Source organism: Orycteropus afer, unplaced genomic scaffold (genome assembly GCF_000298275.1).
Source record: "Orycteropus afer afer isolate SDZICR_OR568_19922 unplaced genomic scaffold, OryAfe1.0 scaffold00147, whole genome shotgun sequence".
In the NCBI taxonomy this organism is placed as follows: domain Eukaryota; kingdom Metazoa; phylum Chordata; class Mammalia; order Tubulidentata; family Orycteropodidae; genus Orycteropus; species Orycteropus afer.
The window spans coordinates 6,874,254-6,890,404 of NW_006921734.1; the positions used below are offsets into that span (position 1 = coordinate 6,874,254).

General features: G+C 39.6%; 1 protein-coding gene across 1 annotated transcript; it reads left to right on the forward strand.

The window, feature by feature from the left end:
* Positions 1–967: 967 nt before the first annotated feature.
* On the forward strand, positions 968–14,148 carry LOC103201333 (interstitial collagenase). The gene is made up of 10 exons (XM_007946007.2): positions 968–1,078; positions 2,086–2,330; positions 2,429–2,577; positions 2,815–2,940; positions 7,184–7,339; positions 7,504–7,621; positions 10,786–10,919; positions 13,195–13,357; positions 13,732–13,835; positions 14,039–14,148. The coding sequence occupies exons 1-10, from the start codon at positions 968–970 to the stop codon at positions 14,146–14,148; spliced, it is 1,416 nt and encodes a 471-aa protein (XP_007944198.1).
* The last annotated feature ends 2,003 nt before the right edge of the window (positions 14,149–16,151 follow it).

The window sequence follows — 16,151 nt, forward strand, 5'->3', positions numbered from 1 at the left end:
TTTCATTTGGTTTTCCCTTAGTAATCGGTGCACAGAAGATTCTAGATAAAAATTATTTTGAATGGGTGAATGCAGAATACAAGAATGAATACATATGCAACCCACTTCCACAGGACAAAGATGTGCCCTCACGGAGGGGAACAAGAATGGTTAAAAACAAGAACTCAACTCATGCTTGATCTCTTTCCAGCTCCTGCCTTACCTGGCCCATTGGGACAGGTTTTAGAGAAGGGCTCCTGTTTGGTCTGTGATGCTGATAGGACAGGGCAAGGAATGATCTTGTATTCCACCTATAGACTAGGGAGCTTCTCAGCAAAGGCTCTCAAATCCTGGATGAAGATTAAGGGAAGAGATGATGCTATTGAAATAGTGTATCAGGCATCTTAGCATAAGCAGAAGGTGTACCAGAAAACCCAGGTGAGTCACTGCAAAGTTCAGCCTAAGGAGGTGAGCTTTGGTCAGTACAGGCGCTGAGCAGCCATAGGTCAGATTATTGAGTCAGCAGTTCTGACTACTGTGCTGGGTGCCTGGTATGTGCAGAGTCCAGGAACACTTGACAACCAGCACAAGCAAGTTGCACAGTGTATTTTCTTTCTTTTTTTGGTATAATCAAGTTGTAAAGTGCATTTTTAAAAAAGGTCATGGTGTGTTCTTTGACATCTGTATATAAAGGAAGCTTTTCCCAAACAGAATAGAAATGAAATGGAGTAAGCAACTGTGTGCATGGAGGAGTGTGTTTCCTTCACATAAGTCCTGTTGGATATTAATCATGATATTGCAACACCAAATGGATCTACATAATCTGCTTGGAGTCAACATTTCTGATGATTGCTCAGGTTGTTTATTGCTAATCAAGAGGATGTTATGAAATGTGAGTCACACAGCCTTGGGTTTTCTAAAAGTGCAAGAGCTCTATATAAAGAGGGAGCTTCCTGGCTGAGATATTGGAGCACCTACAAAGAAGACAATGGCCAACATGCCCACCCTTCTTCTGTTCCTGCTGCTTCTCTGGGGTCTGGGGTCTCAAGGCTTCCCAGCAACTTCAGAAACACAAGAGCAAGACGTAGAGACGGTACAGGTAAATAATGAATTTCACATGGAAGAAATGGCATGCTTTTTTTCAATAGTAGTATAAGGGAGTTCGTTTAAGGATACAGTTCTTTTACAGAGTAATTAAAAAAAAAAAAAAAAAAACCAGAAATAGTATCTTCTTTAAAAATTTCTCTGACCAGGGATAGACCAATTGAAGGTAAAATGGACCGAAAAGAGCAGTATGAAAATTAAGAAAAAAAACTCACTGCTGTGGAGTCGAATTGGACTCATAACGATCCTTCCTTGGGTTTCCAAGGCAGTATCACTACAGAAGTAGATTGCCCAAACTTCCTTCCGAGGCGTGGCTGGTGGGCTTGAACCACTGGCCTTCTGGTTAGCAGTGGAATGCCTTGGGCACTATGCAACCAGAGCTCCTTAGTATGAAAATTAGGCTTTAAAAATTGTAATTCCCACTTCATAATAATTAACGGTAGTAGAATTTCTACTCTGCATTTGCATTTTTTGCTAATACTAAGGATAATAAACCCACTGCCATTGAGTCGATTCTAACTCATAGAGGCCCCCATAGGATTTCCAAGGCTGTAAATCTTTACAAAAGTAGATTGCCTCATCTTCCTCCCTCAGAATGGCTGGTGGGTTTGAACCTCTGGCCTTCTGGTTAGTAGTCACATGTCTTACCCACTTCACCACCAGAGCTTCTGTAATAAGGACAATAAACAAACAAACAAACAAAAAACCTCACTGCCATTGAGTCTGAGGCAGTAAATCTTTACAAACGTAGATTGCCCAATCTACATTCTGCAGAGTAGCTAGTGGGTTTGAATCTCCAACCTTCTTGTTAGCAGTTAAATGCTTTAGACACTATGTCATCAGAGCTCCTTAATAAGGATAATAAGGCTCACAAAATCTAAAACCAAATTTTAAAAGTAGTTCTCTGCTTCAACTAAAACTTCATGCTGTCAATTTATTATTATTATTTTCAATTAGAAAGATTTCCCATCTGTATTTCAATTTTTTTTGTTTTTTTACCAGAAATACCTGGAAGACTACTACGACCTGAAGAATGAGGGAGACCAAACTGAAAGGAAGGGAGATAGTGGCCTAGTGATTGAAAAGCTGAAGCAAATGCAGGAATTCTTTGGGCTGAAGGTGACTGGGAAGCCAGATGCTGAAACCTTGAAAGTGATGAAGAAGCCTAGATGCGGGGTGCCCGATGTGGCTCGGTTTGTCCTCACTGAAGGGCATCCTCAGTGGGAGAAAACACAACTGACCTACAAGTAAGCAGACTGAACAGCAGAATGTCAATGCCATTTCTCATCGCAGTGGGAAGAAATAAGGCCTAGCTTATCTTCGTTCTCTCCTGTTTCATTTTAAGGATAGAAAATTACACACCCGATTTACCTCAAGCAGATGTGGACCATGCAATTGAGAAAGCCTTCCAACTCTGGAGTAATGTCACTCCCTTGAAGTTCACCAAAGTCTCTGAGGGTCAAGCAGACATAATGATATCCTTTGTTCGGGGAGGTAAGCTCTTCTTGTATTCTGCTAGTATTGTTGTCTTAACTTCACCTTGCTAGTAACCCTCTTCAGCTTTGTAGCTGGAAATCCTTCTTTAGGAGGAATGTTGATTTTACGAGTTAAAGGAGGGAGACTACATCGCATCTGATGTAAGTCTGTTGCATCTTAACAAAACAATGCTGGCCTTCCTGGGTAGTCTAAATAAGAACCAAGAAAGGCATTGGTTGAATTCTGTTTTTTCAGATCATCGCGACAATTCTCCCTTTGATGGACCTGGAGGAAACCTTGCTCATGCTTTTCAACCAGGCCCAGGTATTGGAGGGGATGCTCATTTTGATGAAGATGAAAGGTGGACTAACAATTTCAGAGGTAAGTCAGCCAATTTTGCATCTATTTCACCCTCACCCCTTCATAGTTCATTGCAATACTGAGTGATTGAACTGAATGAACACATTAACAAAAGGCATTTTTACTATTGTCACTTACAAAATTAATAATACATTTTAAAAAGTAAAAGGAAAGGTTTTTTCTGCTAGTAACATTTTATTTATTTTGATTATTCTGTCAATTTTATTAGATAATGCACAATTATTACAGAAAAATAGTAGTAACATTTTACTGGCTACAAATATGCCAGTCTTGAAAATTCTGTTAAGAAAGTGCTGAAACCTTAATTTATTTTCATTTTTTGAACTGTTATTGTGATTTGAGTGAGAGTTTTTACAAAGTAAATTGATTTTCTAATTTCAACAGCTCATACATATTTTGTTTCACGACATTGATTACAGTCCTCACACTGTAACAGTATTTTTCCCACTTCTTCCCTGTGGTTACGATTTCCCTTTGTCCTGCTTTCCTATCCATTTGCTGCCTTCTGAGTTTTACCCTTGGGCAAATGATGCTCCTTTGCTCTCTTATGTTTGATTGTTCTAAGAAGCCCATACATTCCTAGTGTTATTGTTTACCTGTCTATTGTTTGGCTGAAAGTTGAACCAAGGATGTGGGTCCAGTTCAAGGCCTAAAGGGTGACTAAGGGCCATAATCTCTGGGGTTTCACACATCCCTATCAACATTTTGAGGTTTTTTTCCCTCTGCTTTTCTCCCACTCTATCCAGGGCCTTTTACTGGGATTCCTTCCAGAATTGTTGACAGAGGTAGTCAGGCATTATCTCTTCTTCTAGTCTCAGGGTCATGGAGGCTGAGGTTCACAAGGACTAATTTTTTCCCTGTGTTTTTTTTTTTTTTGATTTGGGTGAAGATTTACAGAGTAAATTCACTTTTCATACAGCAGTTCACATATACTTTGTCTCATGTCATTGACCAAAATTTACAGTGCAATAGTTCCCCTCCCACTTCCTCCCCATAGTTACCTCTTCCCAGTGTCCATCCCTCCATACTCTTCTGCGCCCTGAGCTGTCTCCCTGTGCACAAGCAGCCCTTCCTTCTCCCATGATTGTTCTCTCCAGGGTGTGTGTCTACTTGAGGTAAATGTTTAACTCACTTGCCTGTACTTTGTTTGGCTGGAAACCACAGGTGTGGGTTCAATTCCAGACCTGAAGGGCAGCTAGGGGCCATAGTCTCAGTGGTTTCACCAGGCTCTATTGGACCAGCAAACCTGGTCCCCACCTTCTTTTTTTTTTTTTTTTGCCTCCAAATGATTTTGAGTTTTGTTCCACATTGTTCTCCCTCTCTATGCAGGATCTCGTACATCCCTTCCAAGTGGATGACAGTGGTAGCCGGGCACCATCTAGTTCTTCTGGTCTCATAGTTGTATAGGTTGCAGATCAGATGGTGTACCAGTTGCTAGGACTGATTGTTTCCATTCATTTGGTTTTCTTTCCCTGTGTTTTTTATATTCTTCATTCTACTTTGTTCTGGAGGAGGAGAGATCCATTGTTGCACCTTAGGTGGTCTCTCACAAACTTTTCAGACCTTAGTCACTACTCACAAAAGTAGAATGTAGAAAAATGTCTTTATGGATTATGTTATGCCAATTGACCTCAATGTTCCCTGTGACTATGGTCCTGAGCTTGTAGGCCCATTGACCCACTCCCTCTAGGTGTTTGGTTATAGCTAAGAACTTTTGATATCTTTGCCCCTTGTTAGTTCTACTGCACATATGGACATTACTAAAGCTTATATGTGTACTTATGCAGAAATATCATCTGCCACATCTACGTATGGTTGTGGGTATAGTCTCATTTGCCTACCCATACCTGATCATGTTGCTTGCCTATCTATGTTCATGTCATAGATTAATGTTTGCTATTGCTGACAATGCAGCATTGTGTATGTGATAGTATTTACCTTTGTTGTCTGTAACGCTTGTGCACCTCTCCATGTCTTCCTTTTCCTTAATGATCCCACTATTTGTATGTTTTTTTCTTCACCCTTATAAATACATATCTCTTACCTACTTAGTAATTTTCCCTCCCCTCCTCTCCCACCCTGTTAATCATTCAAAGAATGTTTCTGTTGTAAACAAAGTCCTTACCCCCTGTTGTGAAGAGCCAATAATAACAACAGGTTGAAGAGAGAAAGCAAAAAGTTTATTGAGTATAGATACCTAAGGAGACAGTGAGAATTGTTTCTCCAAAATGTCTGTCTCCCCGAGCTGGGGAATGGTTAGGGCTTTTAAAGGGAATCGGGCTGAGAAGGTTTAGGTCTTAAGAATGCTAATAGTGTTTTCATTACAGCATGAGTTGTATTTGTCTGGTAGTCTCTTGGCCTTTCTTCTGGTCAGGGACAAAGAAACCATCTTCGGTCCCTCAGGTGCCTTGCACCTGTCTAGAGAGATTGATTCTGCAAGAGGGATGGTATGAGAGTGGGCATCTCCAGGCTTCTCTGTCTGGGAGTTATCTCCACTTCCTCCTTATCTTGGTTGCCCGAGGCCCTGTGTCACATTTCCCATGGCCACATTGTAATGGGCTATGGCTCTCAGCTATAACTAATTGGGGAAGAGTTATCTTTTAAGGAATACACCATTAGGAATAGTAGATCTAAAGATCTCAATGTCATAAATAAAGGCTGGCTATACTATTTACTCAGATGAGAATGATAACAGAAGGGAAAGACAGTGTGTTAATCACCAAGATTAATGCCTACTTTAATCCTGCCTGTTAAACGCTTGTAAAGGTTTTGAAGGTTTCAGTGATGGGCTCCTTCAGCCTTTTGTTTCAGCCTTCCTCATTTCTTTCTGTGTGAAACCCTTTCTTGACTTTTTACAGTAGTGGTCTCATACAGTATTTGTCCTTTTGTGATAGACTAATTTCACTTAGCATAATGTCCTCTAGATTCATCTGTGTTATGAGATGTTTTGTAGATTCATCATCATTCTTTTAGGTGGCTTAATATTCCATTGTGTGCTTGTCCCGTAGTGTGTTTATCCATTCATTCATTGATGGACATTTAAATAGTTTCCATGTTTTTGCTATTGTGAATAGTGCTACGATGAACATGGGTGTACATGTATCTGTTTGTGTCTCAATTCTCAGTTCTTTAAGATATATATTTAATAGTGGGATTGCTGAATCAGACAGTATTTCTATTTCCAACTTTTTAAGGAAGCAACATACCAGAAAACCTTAATTTTTTAGTATGAGAATCTTCATAGACTTTTGTAACTATAACGACACACCAAAATTTAACAGCAGTAATAAGATTATATGGAAATTAAAGGAAGGGAGATTTTTTTTTCAATTTTGTAAATACAGAAAACTATTAAATACTTGTGCTGTTGTTATGTGCTGTCGAGTCAGACCTGACTCATAGCAATCCCTCCTTGGGTTTCCGGGGTGACATCACTACGGAAGTAGATTGCCCAATCTTCCTTCTGAGGAGTGGCTGGGGGGTTTGAACCGCCAGCCTTCTGGTTAGCATTCAAGTGCCTTAGGCACTACACTACCAGAGCTCCCATTAAATACTAGTAGAACTTATTGCTTCCCTGAGAAATCAAACGACGACAAAGAAAACTTTATTGCTATCTAGTCGATTCCAACTCAAACCAAAACCAAACTCACTGTCGTCAAGTCGGATCTGACTCATAGCGACCGCTCCTTGGGTTTCTGAGGCAGTATCATTACAGAAGTAGACTGCCCAATCTTCCTTCTGAGGAGTGGCTGGTGGGCTTGAACTGCCAGCCTTCTGGTTAGCAGTCAAATGCCCTAAGCACACTATAACACAGAATAGAACTATCCTATAGGGCTTTCAATGGTATAAACTTTATGAAAACATATTGCCAGTTTCTTCTGGAGTGTGGTGGGTTCAAACTGCTCATCATTTGGTTAGCAGCCAGTCACTTAACCATACCACCACTAATGCTCCTTCTGATAAAGAATATGTGCCATCTAATCAGTGGTAGGACTGTCTAACTTGTCACTCCGCAGAGCTTGTCTTTTAATTGTATCAGTATAATTATGGTGAGACTTAATCTGCCTCTTCACTATTAGTAAATTAAATCTTTCTGCTTTCAGAAAAAGTTTTACACATATTTCAAAACCTCACTGTGCAATAAGAGCATTAGCCTTATAGAATGTAGATTACTTCTTATTTAAAAGACTCAAAGACTGAATATATTTTCAATAATTGTAAATGAGCTTGTTGGGTTTTTTAGATTACAACTTGTATCGTGTTGCGGCTCATGAACTGGGTCATTCCCTTGGACTCTCCCATTCTACTGATATTGGGGCTTTAATGTACCCCAATTACATCTTCAGTGGTGATGTTCAGCTATCTCAGGATGACATCAATGGAATCCAGACCATCTATGGTGAGTGTAAAGAAAAACACTGTAGATAAATGGCTATTGAGCTTTATATGTATTTTAAATAGAACAGTCTTTAATTGTATCCTTTAATAAGTTGTCTTTCACTGCTTATATGGTTTTCGGTTCCAGCCAAAACTAACTCCAGATCTCTTTCTTGGTTTCTTTAGGACCTTCCCAAGATTCCACCCAACCAATAGCCCCACAAACCCCACAGGCATGTGATAGTAAGCTTACCTTTGATGCTGTAACTACGATTCGAGGAGAACTAATGTTCTTTAAAGACAGGTAAGAAATCAATTATTCTGTATGTTCTGAATTTGTAATAATAACATTCACTGCTATGAACTCTATGACTCATAGCAATCCCTCCTTGGGTTTCCGGGGTGACATCACTACGGAAGTAGATTGCCCAATCTTCCTTCTGAGGAGTGGCTGGGGGGTTTGAACCGCCAGCCTTCTGGTTAGCATTCAAGTGCCTTAGGCACTACACTACCAGAGCTCCCATTAAATACTAGTAGAACTTATTGCTTCCCTGAGAAATCAAACGACGACAAAGAAAACTTTATTGCTATCTAGTCGATTCCAACTCAAACCAAAACCAAACTCACTGTCGTCAAGTTATTTTCATGTTATATTTGTTTTCTTTCACAATTATGTTGGTGTAATTACTTACATTTGTACAATATAATTTACTTATAGCAATTTTGAAGGAGCTCTGGTGGCAGTGTGGTTAAGACTTTGGGCTGCTAACCAAAGATCAGTGGTTCAAACCCACCAGCTTCTCTGTGGGAGAAAGATGAGGCAGTCTGTTTAGTAAAGGTTTGCAGTCTGTTTAGTAAAGGTTTGCAGTCTGTTTAGTAAAGGTTTACAGCCTTGGAAACCCTATGGTAGTCGCTATGAGTGGGAATTGATTCAATGGCAGTAGGGTTTTTTTTTCTTTTTTTTTTTTTGGTAAAGCAACTTTGATTTCCACATGTAATTTTTCACTTGATTCTCAGAAATATATCATGGAAGTAGAAGATCAGTTGGTATAATCCCATTTTGTAAATCAGTAAAGTAATGACAAGAGAAAAGAGATTCTTTCTGGGTATAGAGGTCTCTGGTGACAGAGCAGTAATTGGTCTTCTGATCTGTACTCCAGGGCTCTTTTCACAACACTTCTTTACGAGAATAAGTTTTTTAGTATCAGTCTTTTTCATAGCACTATCAGGCCAATTCAGTGGCAGTGAGTTTTGTTTGTTTGTTTGTTTGTTTTTTGTTTTCTTTGGTATCAGGCCAGAAGGAGCTCTGGTGGTGCAGTGCCTATGGCATTTGACTGCTAACCAGAAGGTTGGCAGTTCAAACCCACCAGCTACTCCACAGAAGGAAGATAGGGCAATCTAATTCTGTAAAGATTTACCACCTTGGAAACCCAATAGGGGTTGCTATGAGTCGAAATCAACTTGATGATAGTGAGTTTGTATTTTTGGTTCGGATCAGGCCAGTGAGGGTGCTGCCTGAAGCCCAGAACGGCAAGGCAACCCTTTAACTTTTACCCTTTCCATCCTGCAAAGATGGCTTTCCTAAAGCCTGTGGTCCTGGTAGGTCTCTGTTCCTTCCTGGAGGCTCAGAGAAGAGAAGGTGTAATTGCTGGGTACATATTCCCAAGAGTTCATGAGAACCCCCTTAGGCAGATTTGGGTAGTCACTACTTAGTTCTTCCCTCTTTCTGGAAGAAGGATCCTAGGGCTTCCTCTGCAGAGTGTGGATTCAAGAAGGCTGAGATGCCTCACAGACAGGGACTGGATTCTTCTCTCTACCATACTGATAGCTAAAGGGCCAGACAAAATAATAATACAGTATATCTGAATGATGCAGCCCACCAAAAAGAACAGTACTGCTAAAGAGTATCTTCTCATAAAATTCAGGACAGTCTGAAAGCCTAATTTCCCCTCAGCACACAGAAGGCTCCCTTCTTGTAGAGTTGTGGTTGGTGATCTACAGTTTTGGGGTCATATCTATTCCAGAATGCAGGATGCTACTCCTAATGCTTTCCGTCCATCTTCTTCTTTACTACATTTTTGAGTGAATAAGAACACTGGATGTAAACCATTCCAGGCATAGCCCATTGCTGGGAGGTGTTAAGATTTTTTTTTCTTTAACTATCTGACTATTTTCGCTCCTCTCCTCCCCTCCTATCCCTGGCAATGAACAGGATTCATTGTTTTTGATGGGTTGAAATAAAGTTCTCAGGATAGCAGGGCATGAGTATCCAAGCAAGTATTTGAGGGATTACTCCATGAGAGAGGACCAGGTATAGGATTTGCAGGACACTGAGATTATTTAAATGTTGCCAGGTCAGGAAGATTCAGAAGCCTAGAGATGGTACCTGAGATATATAACTTGCCTAAGGCTTCAGAGGCAGGTAGACACAGGCTGGACCTGGAAGTCAGATCCCTGATGGCTAGGCCATATTCTTTCCCATGAACCAGTTCCTGCATGGTCTTTTGTTCCTTCCCAACTCTGGTTTGTTGGGGGCCTTCTGGAGCTCTGGTGGTGTAGTGCCTAAGGTATTTGACTGCTAGCCAGAAAGCTGGTGGTTCAAACCCACCAGCTACTCCTCGGAAGGAAGGTTGGGTGATCTACTTCTGTAGTGATACCATCTTGTAAACCCAAGGAGGGGTTGCTATGAGTCAGATCCAACTGGAGGGCAGTGAGTTTGGTTTTTTTGGTTTTTGGTTGTGGTATCTGCAAAACTCTTCTGCTAACCCCATGACATTTTGTGGGACTGTGCACTTACCCAGTCTCTACAGACTATAAAATCAATTACATAAACCCGCAACTAAAGGATGACAAAAAAAGTGGCTACCACACCTGAGTTTAAAATTAACCTTTGACTCTTACCAGGTGCATGGTGTTAGATTCCTCCCCTAACCTTCCTGACATCAATTTCTCATTTGTGAGTTAAAAGTAATTGTCTTTTGTTGGGTATCTGTGAGGTGAGGCAGAATGTAGTCACAGGATCTGGCATGTTATAAGTGGTCAGTAAATGTGAGAAATCATTGTTGTGTTCCAACCAGTGGTGTTCAGAAGCTGTTTCCAGATTGCTTCCCAAAGCCTGTTGTTAAATTTTGAAAGCCAATTGTTAAATTTTAAAAAGTTGGTTATTAAACAGAGCCATTATTAAAAGTTACATTATATAAACTTACAATTAAATGATATTAAAACTAAATAATCACTTCATAATTATTTTATTACATTTTATTACTGATGTATGTTCTTGAGTTATTTGTGCGCTGGAATATTATACAGTGGTGCACTACCATGAATCTCTAAGCCAGAACTTCTTTTTTAAAGCCAAATGTTAAATATTTACCAGGAGAGTACTAGTGCTAGCAATAGAAAAGAGCTGGATGCCAGCCAGAGATTGCTAGCTATTACATCAAAACGTCTTTTGTTTCTTTAAATCAGGTTCTACATGCGCATAAATTCCTTCTACCCAGAAGTTGAGCTCAATTTCATTTCTGTTTTCTGGCCCCATCTTCCAAATGGACTCCAAGCTGTTTATGAAGTTGCAGATAGAGATGAAGTCAGGTTTTTCAAAGGTAATGTTTATGCATATATATGTATTTTTAACTGCTTTTTATGGATTAATTTTCCACAAGTTTTGGGCTGAAATATAAGAAGTTATTGGATATTTTCACTCAATGAACTTTTGAAATTCTTTCACCTATCTAATCAATGGGAGTCCATCATCTTAATTACAAATTGAATATTGCATTTCTGAAACATTTTACGTGGAAAGCAAATGGCTGGAGATAAAAATTTTCCAATCTACCTATTTATAAATCTGGACTTCTATGAATACTTTCTGAGCAAATTACTTATGTATTTAAACCAGCACCCAGTTGCCCTTTGAGTTATTTCCAACTCATCACACTCACACATTGCCATTGAGTCAAATCTGACTCGTAGCGACCCCTCTCTGGGTTTCCCGGGCAGTATCACTATAGAAGTAGATTGTCCAACCTTCCTTTTGAGGAGTGGCTGGTGAGTTTGAACTGTTGGCCTTCTGGTTAGCAGTCAGATGCCTTAGGCACTACGCCACCAAAGCTCCAACTCATGGTGACCTCATATGTGTCAGAGTAGAACTGTGCTCTGTTATGGTTTTGAATGGCTGATTTTAAGGAAGTAGGTCTTTTTTCCAGACATCTGTGGGTGGACACAAACCTCCAACCTTCTGTTTGTACCACACAAGGACTCTCGTTATTTAAAACCCACCCCACATTTCTCAGAGTGCTCACAGATAAATTGAGAGATATGAGCCATTTCAATAGAGTATGGAATTAAAAGTTTCCATTTTTGTAATATCCTAGTACTTATCTTAAAACAAAGGAGCTCTGGTAGTGCAGTGCCTAAAGCATTTGACTGCTAACCAGAAGGTTAGAGGTCCAAACCCACTAGCTGCTCTGCAGAAGGAAGACTGGGCAATCTAATTCCGTAAAGATTTACCACCTCAGAAACCAATGAGTGTCGCTATGAATCAAAATCTTAAAACAAAAGTCCCTGTGTGGACAAGTAGTTTGTGCTGTTTACTAATCTAAGTATGGAACTAACCTAAAGGTGGGGATTTAAATCTAGCTAGTGGTGCTGTGGAATAAAGGATCGGTTATCTGTTTCTGTGAAGATTACAACCAAGATGCCCTGTGGAGCAAATTCTGCTCTGGAAGACATGGGGTCACCATGAGTTGAAGTTGACTCCATGGCAATGAGTTTTTATCTTAATATAAAGAAACTTTCTGAGAGTAGGGAACAGAGCCAGGTGGGAGAGCTACAGACTTTCTTCTAGGATATGGTCCATAGGCCAGCAGCCATGCTATCCTTCAGAGGTCTGTTAGAAATACAGAATCTCTAGTCCTACCCTAGACCCTCTTTAGAGAATCTGAATTTTAACAAGCTTTCTAGGTAATTTATAAGTACATAAAATATGAGAACTATTGAGTTATTGTCAATTCAATAGAACAAACTTCTTTGATTCTATCAGAATGAAACACAATCCAATGATAAGCTTCTGGCTTTGTGGATATTGTTCCCGATACATGCATTTTTGCAAATATATATCTGACACAGTGTAGACAAGTATTAAGATATTTGGTCCAGTCATATATTCCTGGCAAAGAATTGAGTGTAGTTGAGATGACCAAAAAACTTCGGAACAGGCTCTCTGGCTTTTATGCCGTGAAACTGAAGTAGTTTCAAACAGTTTTTTTCACAAGGGGTACATAAGCATATTTGTGCAAATAGAGTAATCCTTGCTTCAGGATATAAAATCACTTTTAAGTGATGCATGGCTTGTTAAGTATAAGCACACAGAATCTAGATGCAGCATAAGTTTAAGAATTTGGAACTTATTCTACCCAAATCCAATGCTTTGACCCAGAGTTGAAGGTTATTACAGATTGTGGGTCATTACTACTCTGGGCCTGCTAGAATAGCATTGGTGTCAACTTCCTATGGGCAACCTGCACAAATGAGCTTTCTATCACTAAGGTGGCATGATTTACTCTATTTATTTAAACATCTGACTTGGGAAAGAGGTCCTTAACCCCATAAGCCAGTCATTCTCAAAGCTTCCTACAGATTAGAATCTCCTAGGAAGCTTTAAAAAATATACTAACTTGATCGGTCTAGGGGAGGATCCTGGCAACAGTATTTTAAAAAATATGCCTATTCAATTCTAATGTGCAGCCAGGACACTGCTCCAGCATGTGACACAGAGGACTTGGATAGAAATCTATTTGAGCACTGCTCCACAAGTGCTCCTTCTGTCTATTGGAACCCTGAGCAAATCTATCTACATCACCATTTCTTGACTGACAGGTAATAAATACTGGGCTGTTCAGGGGCAGGAAGTGCTACATGGATACCCCAAGGACATCCACACATCCTTCGGCTTCCCTAAAACTGTGAAGAATATCGATGCTGCTGTTTCTGAAGAAGATACTGGAAAAACATACTTCTTTGTTGCTAACAAGTACTGGAGGTAAAGACTAGCTGCAGCCATAGGGTTTTAGTGCTTTCTGCATAGAAGGAAAGTTCTGTGCATATTAAAGTGAGGCTAATATAGCCATGACCAGCTGCTTTTTCTATGGGTGACTGTAGCCATCCCAGTATTCATTTAATATTTCATGTGACACCTGTCCTGTGAATATAGGGAGCTGAATTTTTAAAAGAAGATGCAAAAATAGGTTCATTCATCTTTACAGAGCTACTTCAACCAAAAGGAATTTACCATTCTTAGAATGATATTAGAGGGTTAATAGGACACAGTGTATAGCCTATTGGAAAACTAGAATTTGATGTTGGAATTCAGAGGGATCTTATAGGTTCTGACACTGCTAATTCTTCCTTGACCAGGTATGATGAGTATAGACGATCCATGGATGCAGGTTATCCCAAAATGATAGCTCATGAGTTTCCTGGAATTGGCAACAAAGTTGATGCAGTTTTCAAGAAAGATGGTAAGGGAATATATATGTATTTCCTCCTTTCTGCTTTTTTTTTTTTTCATTTTTGACCATAATAATAGCATCAAGATTTTTATTTGGAACAACAAATTCCAAACTATATTTGTTTTCACAAATGACTTGGTATTTTTGGGAATACAAATGAAAACTAGAAACTACTTGTATATTATAATAAGTCTCTTTTGTTTTATTTCTAGGATTTTTCTATTTCTTCCATGGAACAAGGCAATACAAATTTGATCATAACACTAAGCGAATTTTGACTCTCCTGAAAGCAAATAGCTGGTTCAACTGTGGAAAAAATTGACCAACTGTTATTAACTATTGAATAGAAAAATTATATTTTGTGAGCCCCAGGAAGGTGCTTTCCTGAAGAGCTATGTATTTTTCAGTATTTTATTTAACTTAAAGAATCATTGATGCATAGATTTATTATATGTAATATGGGGGCTCTGGTAGCATAGTGCCTAAGGCACTTGACTGCTAACCAGAAGGTTGGCAGTTCAAACCCATTAGCCACTCCTCAGAAGGAAGATGGGGCAATGTACTTCCGTAGTGATACTGCCTTGGAAACCCAAGGAGGGGTTGCTATGAGTCGGATCCGACTCGACGGCATATAACAACAACAACAACAACAATTGGCTTATATTTTGTATGTTAGAATGTAATGTTTTATATACTGATATAATTTAGTTACTGAAGTGAGGACTGAGGAAGGTCGAGTTCATAGGTTATATATTCATATAGGCCAATTTGGTTCACAAAGAGAGAAGGTTCTTTTCCATAGTATAAGACACTGGCATTAATCCTGAACTGCAGTCTCAGTGATGAACACCTCCTCTCAAGAGAGAAGAGGTGAGAGTCACCAGTCTCCACCAGAAGAGAAGCACTTCAAGAACATATGGCCAGTTGTTGGTATCATCCTGATGTGCAAGGGACAACTCTTTTTTTTTTTTTCACAGAAAATAAAGTGTTTTATGTTTGGAATAAAGTCATCCTTATCTTTTCTGCTTTATAATTATTTTCTTATATTTTATGTTGCTATTTCCTAATTATAAAGCCACAGATTCATTTTCAAATCTGATGTTGTAAGTAGACAAGTACACAAAACATTTATATGTGAAGCTTAGATATACAAAAAGTTCAAACATTCTCCATTTTTGTGGAATTTATGTCATACAAAATAAGTAAACCAGCTGCCATCAAGTTGAGTGGGACTCATTGTGACCTAACGTGTGTCAGAGTAGAACTGTGTTCCACTGGATTTTCAAGGACTGACTTTTCAGAAGTAGATCCTCAAGCCTTTCTTCATAGATAACTCTGAGTGGATTCGTATTTCCAAGCTTCAAGTTAGTAGCCAAATGCATTAATCATTTGTTCCACCAAAACCCACTGCCATTGAGTTGATTTCTACTCATGTTGTTGTTGTTGTTATGTGCCGTCGAGTCGGCCCCGACTCATAGCGACCCCTCCTTGGGTTTCCGAGGCAGTATCACTACGGAAGTAGGATTGCCCAACCTTCCTTCCGAGGAGTGGCTGGTGGGTTTGAACCGCCAGCCTTCTGGTTAGCAGGCAAGTGACTTAGCCACTATGCTACCAGAGCTCCCTTTCTACTCATAGTGATTAAAATAGAGTTTCCAAGGCTACTAATCTTTATAGAAGTAGATTGCCTCATCTGTCTCCCATGAAACAGCTAGTGGGTTTAGCAGCACCACCAGAGCTCTTTTTGTACCACCAGGAAGTCCTGTTAAATCATATAGAAGGGAAAAAAGTTGCCCACTTCCTTTGCCCCATATAATAATTCCAAAATTGGTTTTAGATAAACCAAGGAAGCAAGGTAGAGCTTCCTAGTGTATGTCCCTTTGCCTTCTTCTGAGTACATGAGATAGCTACATTTTCCCACATTCCAACTCCTTGTAATTGGAGGTGTTGGAGAGTGAGCCTTTGACTAATTCTACCTGGTGGATTGAGACTGCTATCTCTTTTAGATGGAAACATTTGATTGTTGGTGTTGATTGTTGTCAGTTTCTATGGTGTCTGTGATAGTTAAGGTTGTGTGTCAACTTGGCTGGGCCATGATTCTCAGTGGTTTATCAATTACTATGTAGTCATCCCCCACAATGAGATTTAATATAATGTAATCACTTCCATGATGAGCTATGATAAACCAAACACCAAACTCACTGGCATCAAGTTGAATTCGGCTCATAGTGACCCTTCCTTGGGTTTCCAAGGCAGTATCACTACAGAAGTAGGTTGCCCAACCTTCTTTCCGAGAACACCTCCTCTCAAGAGAGAAGAGGTGAGAGT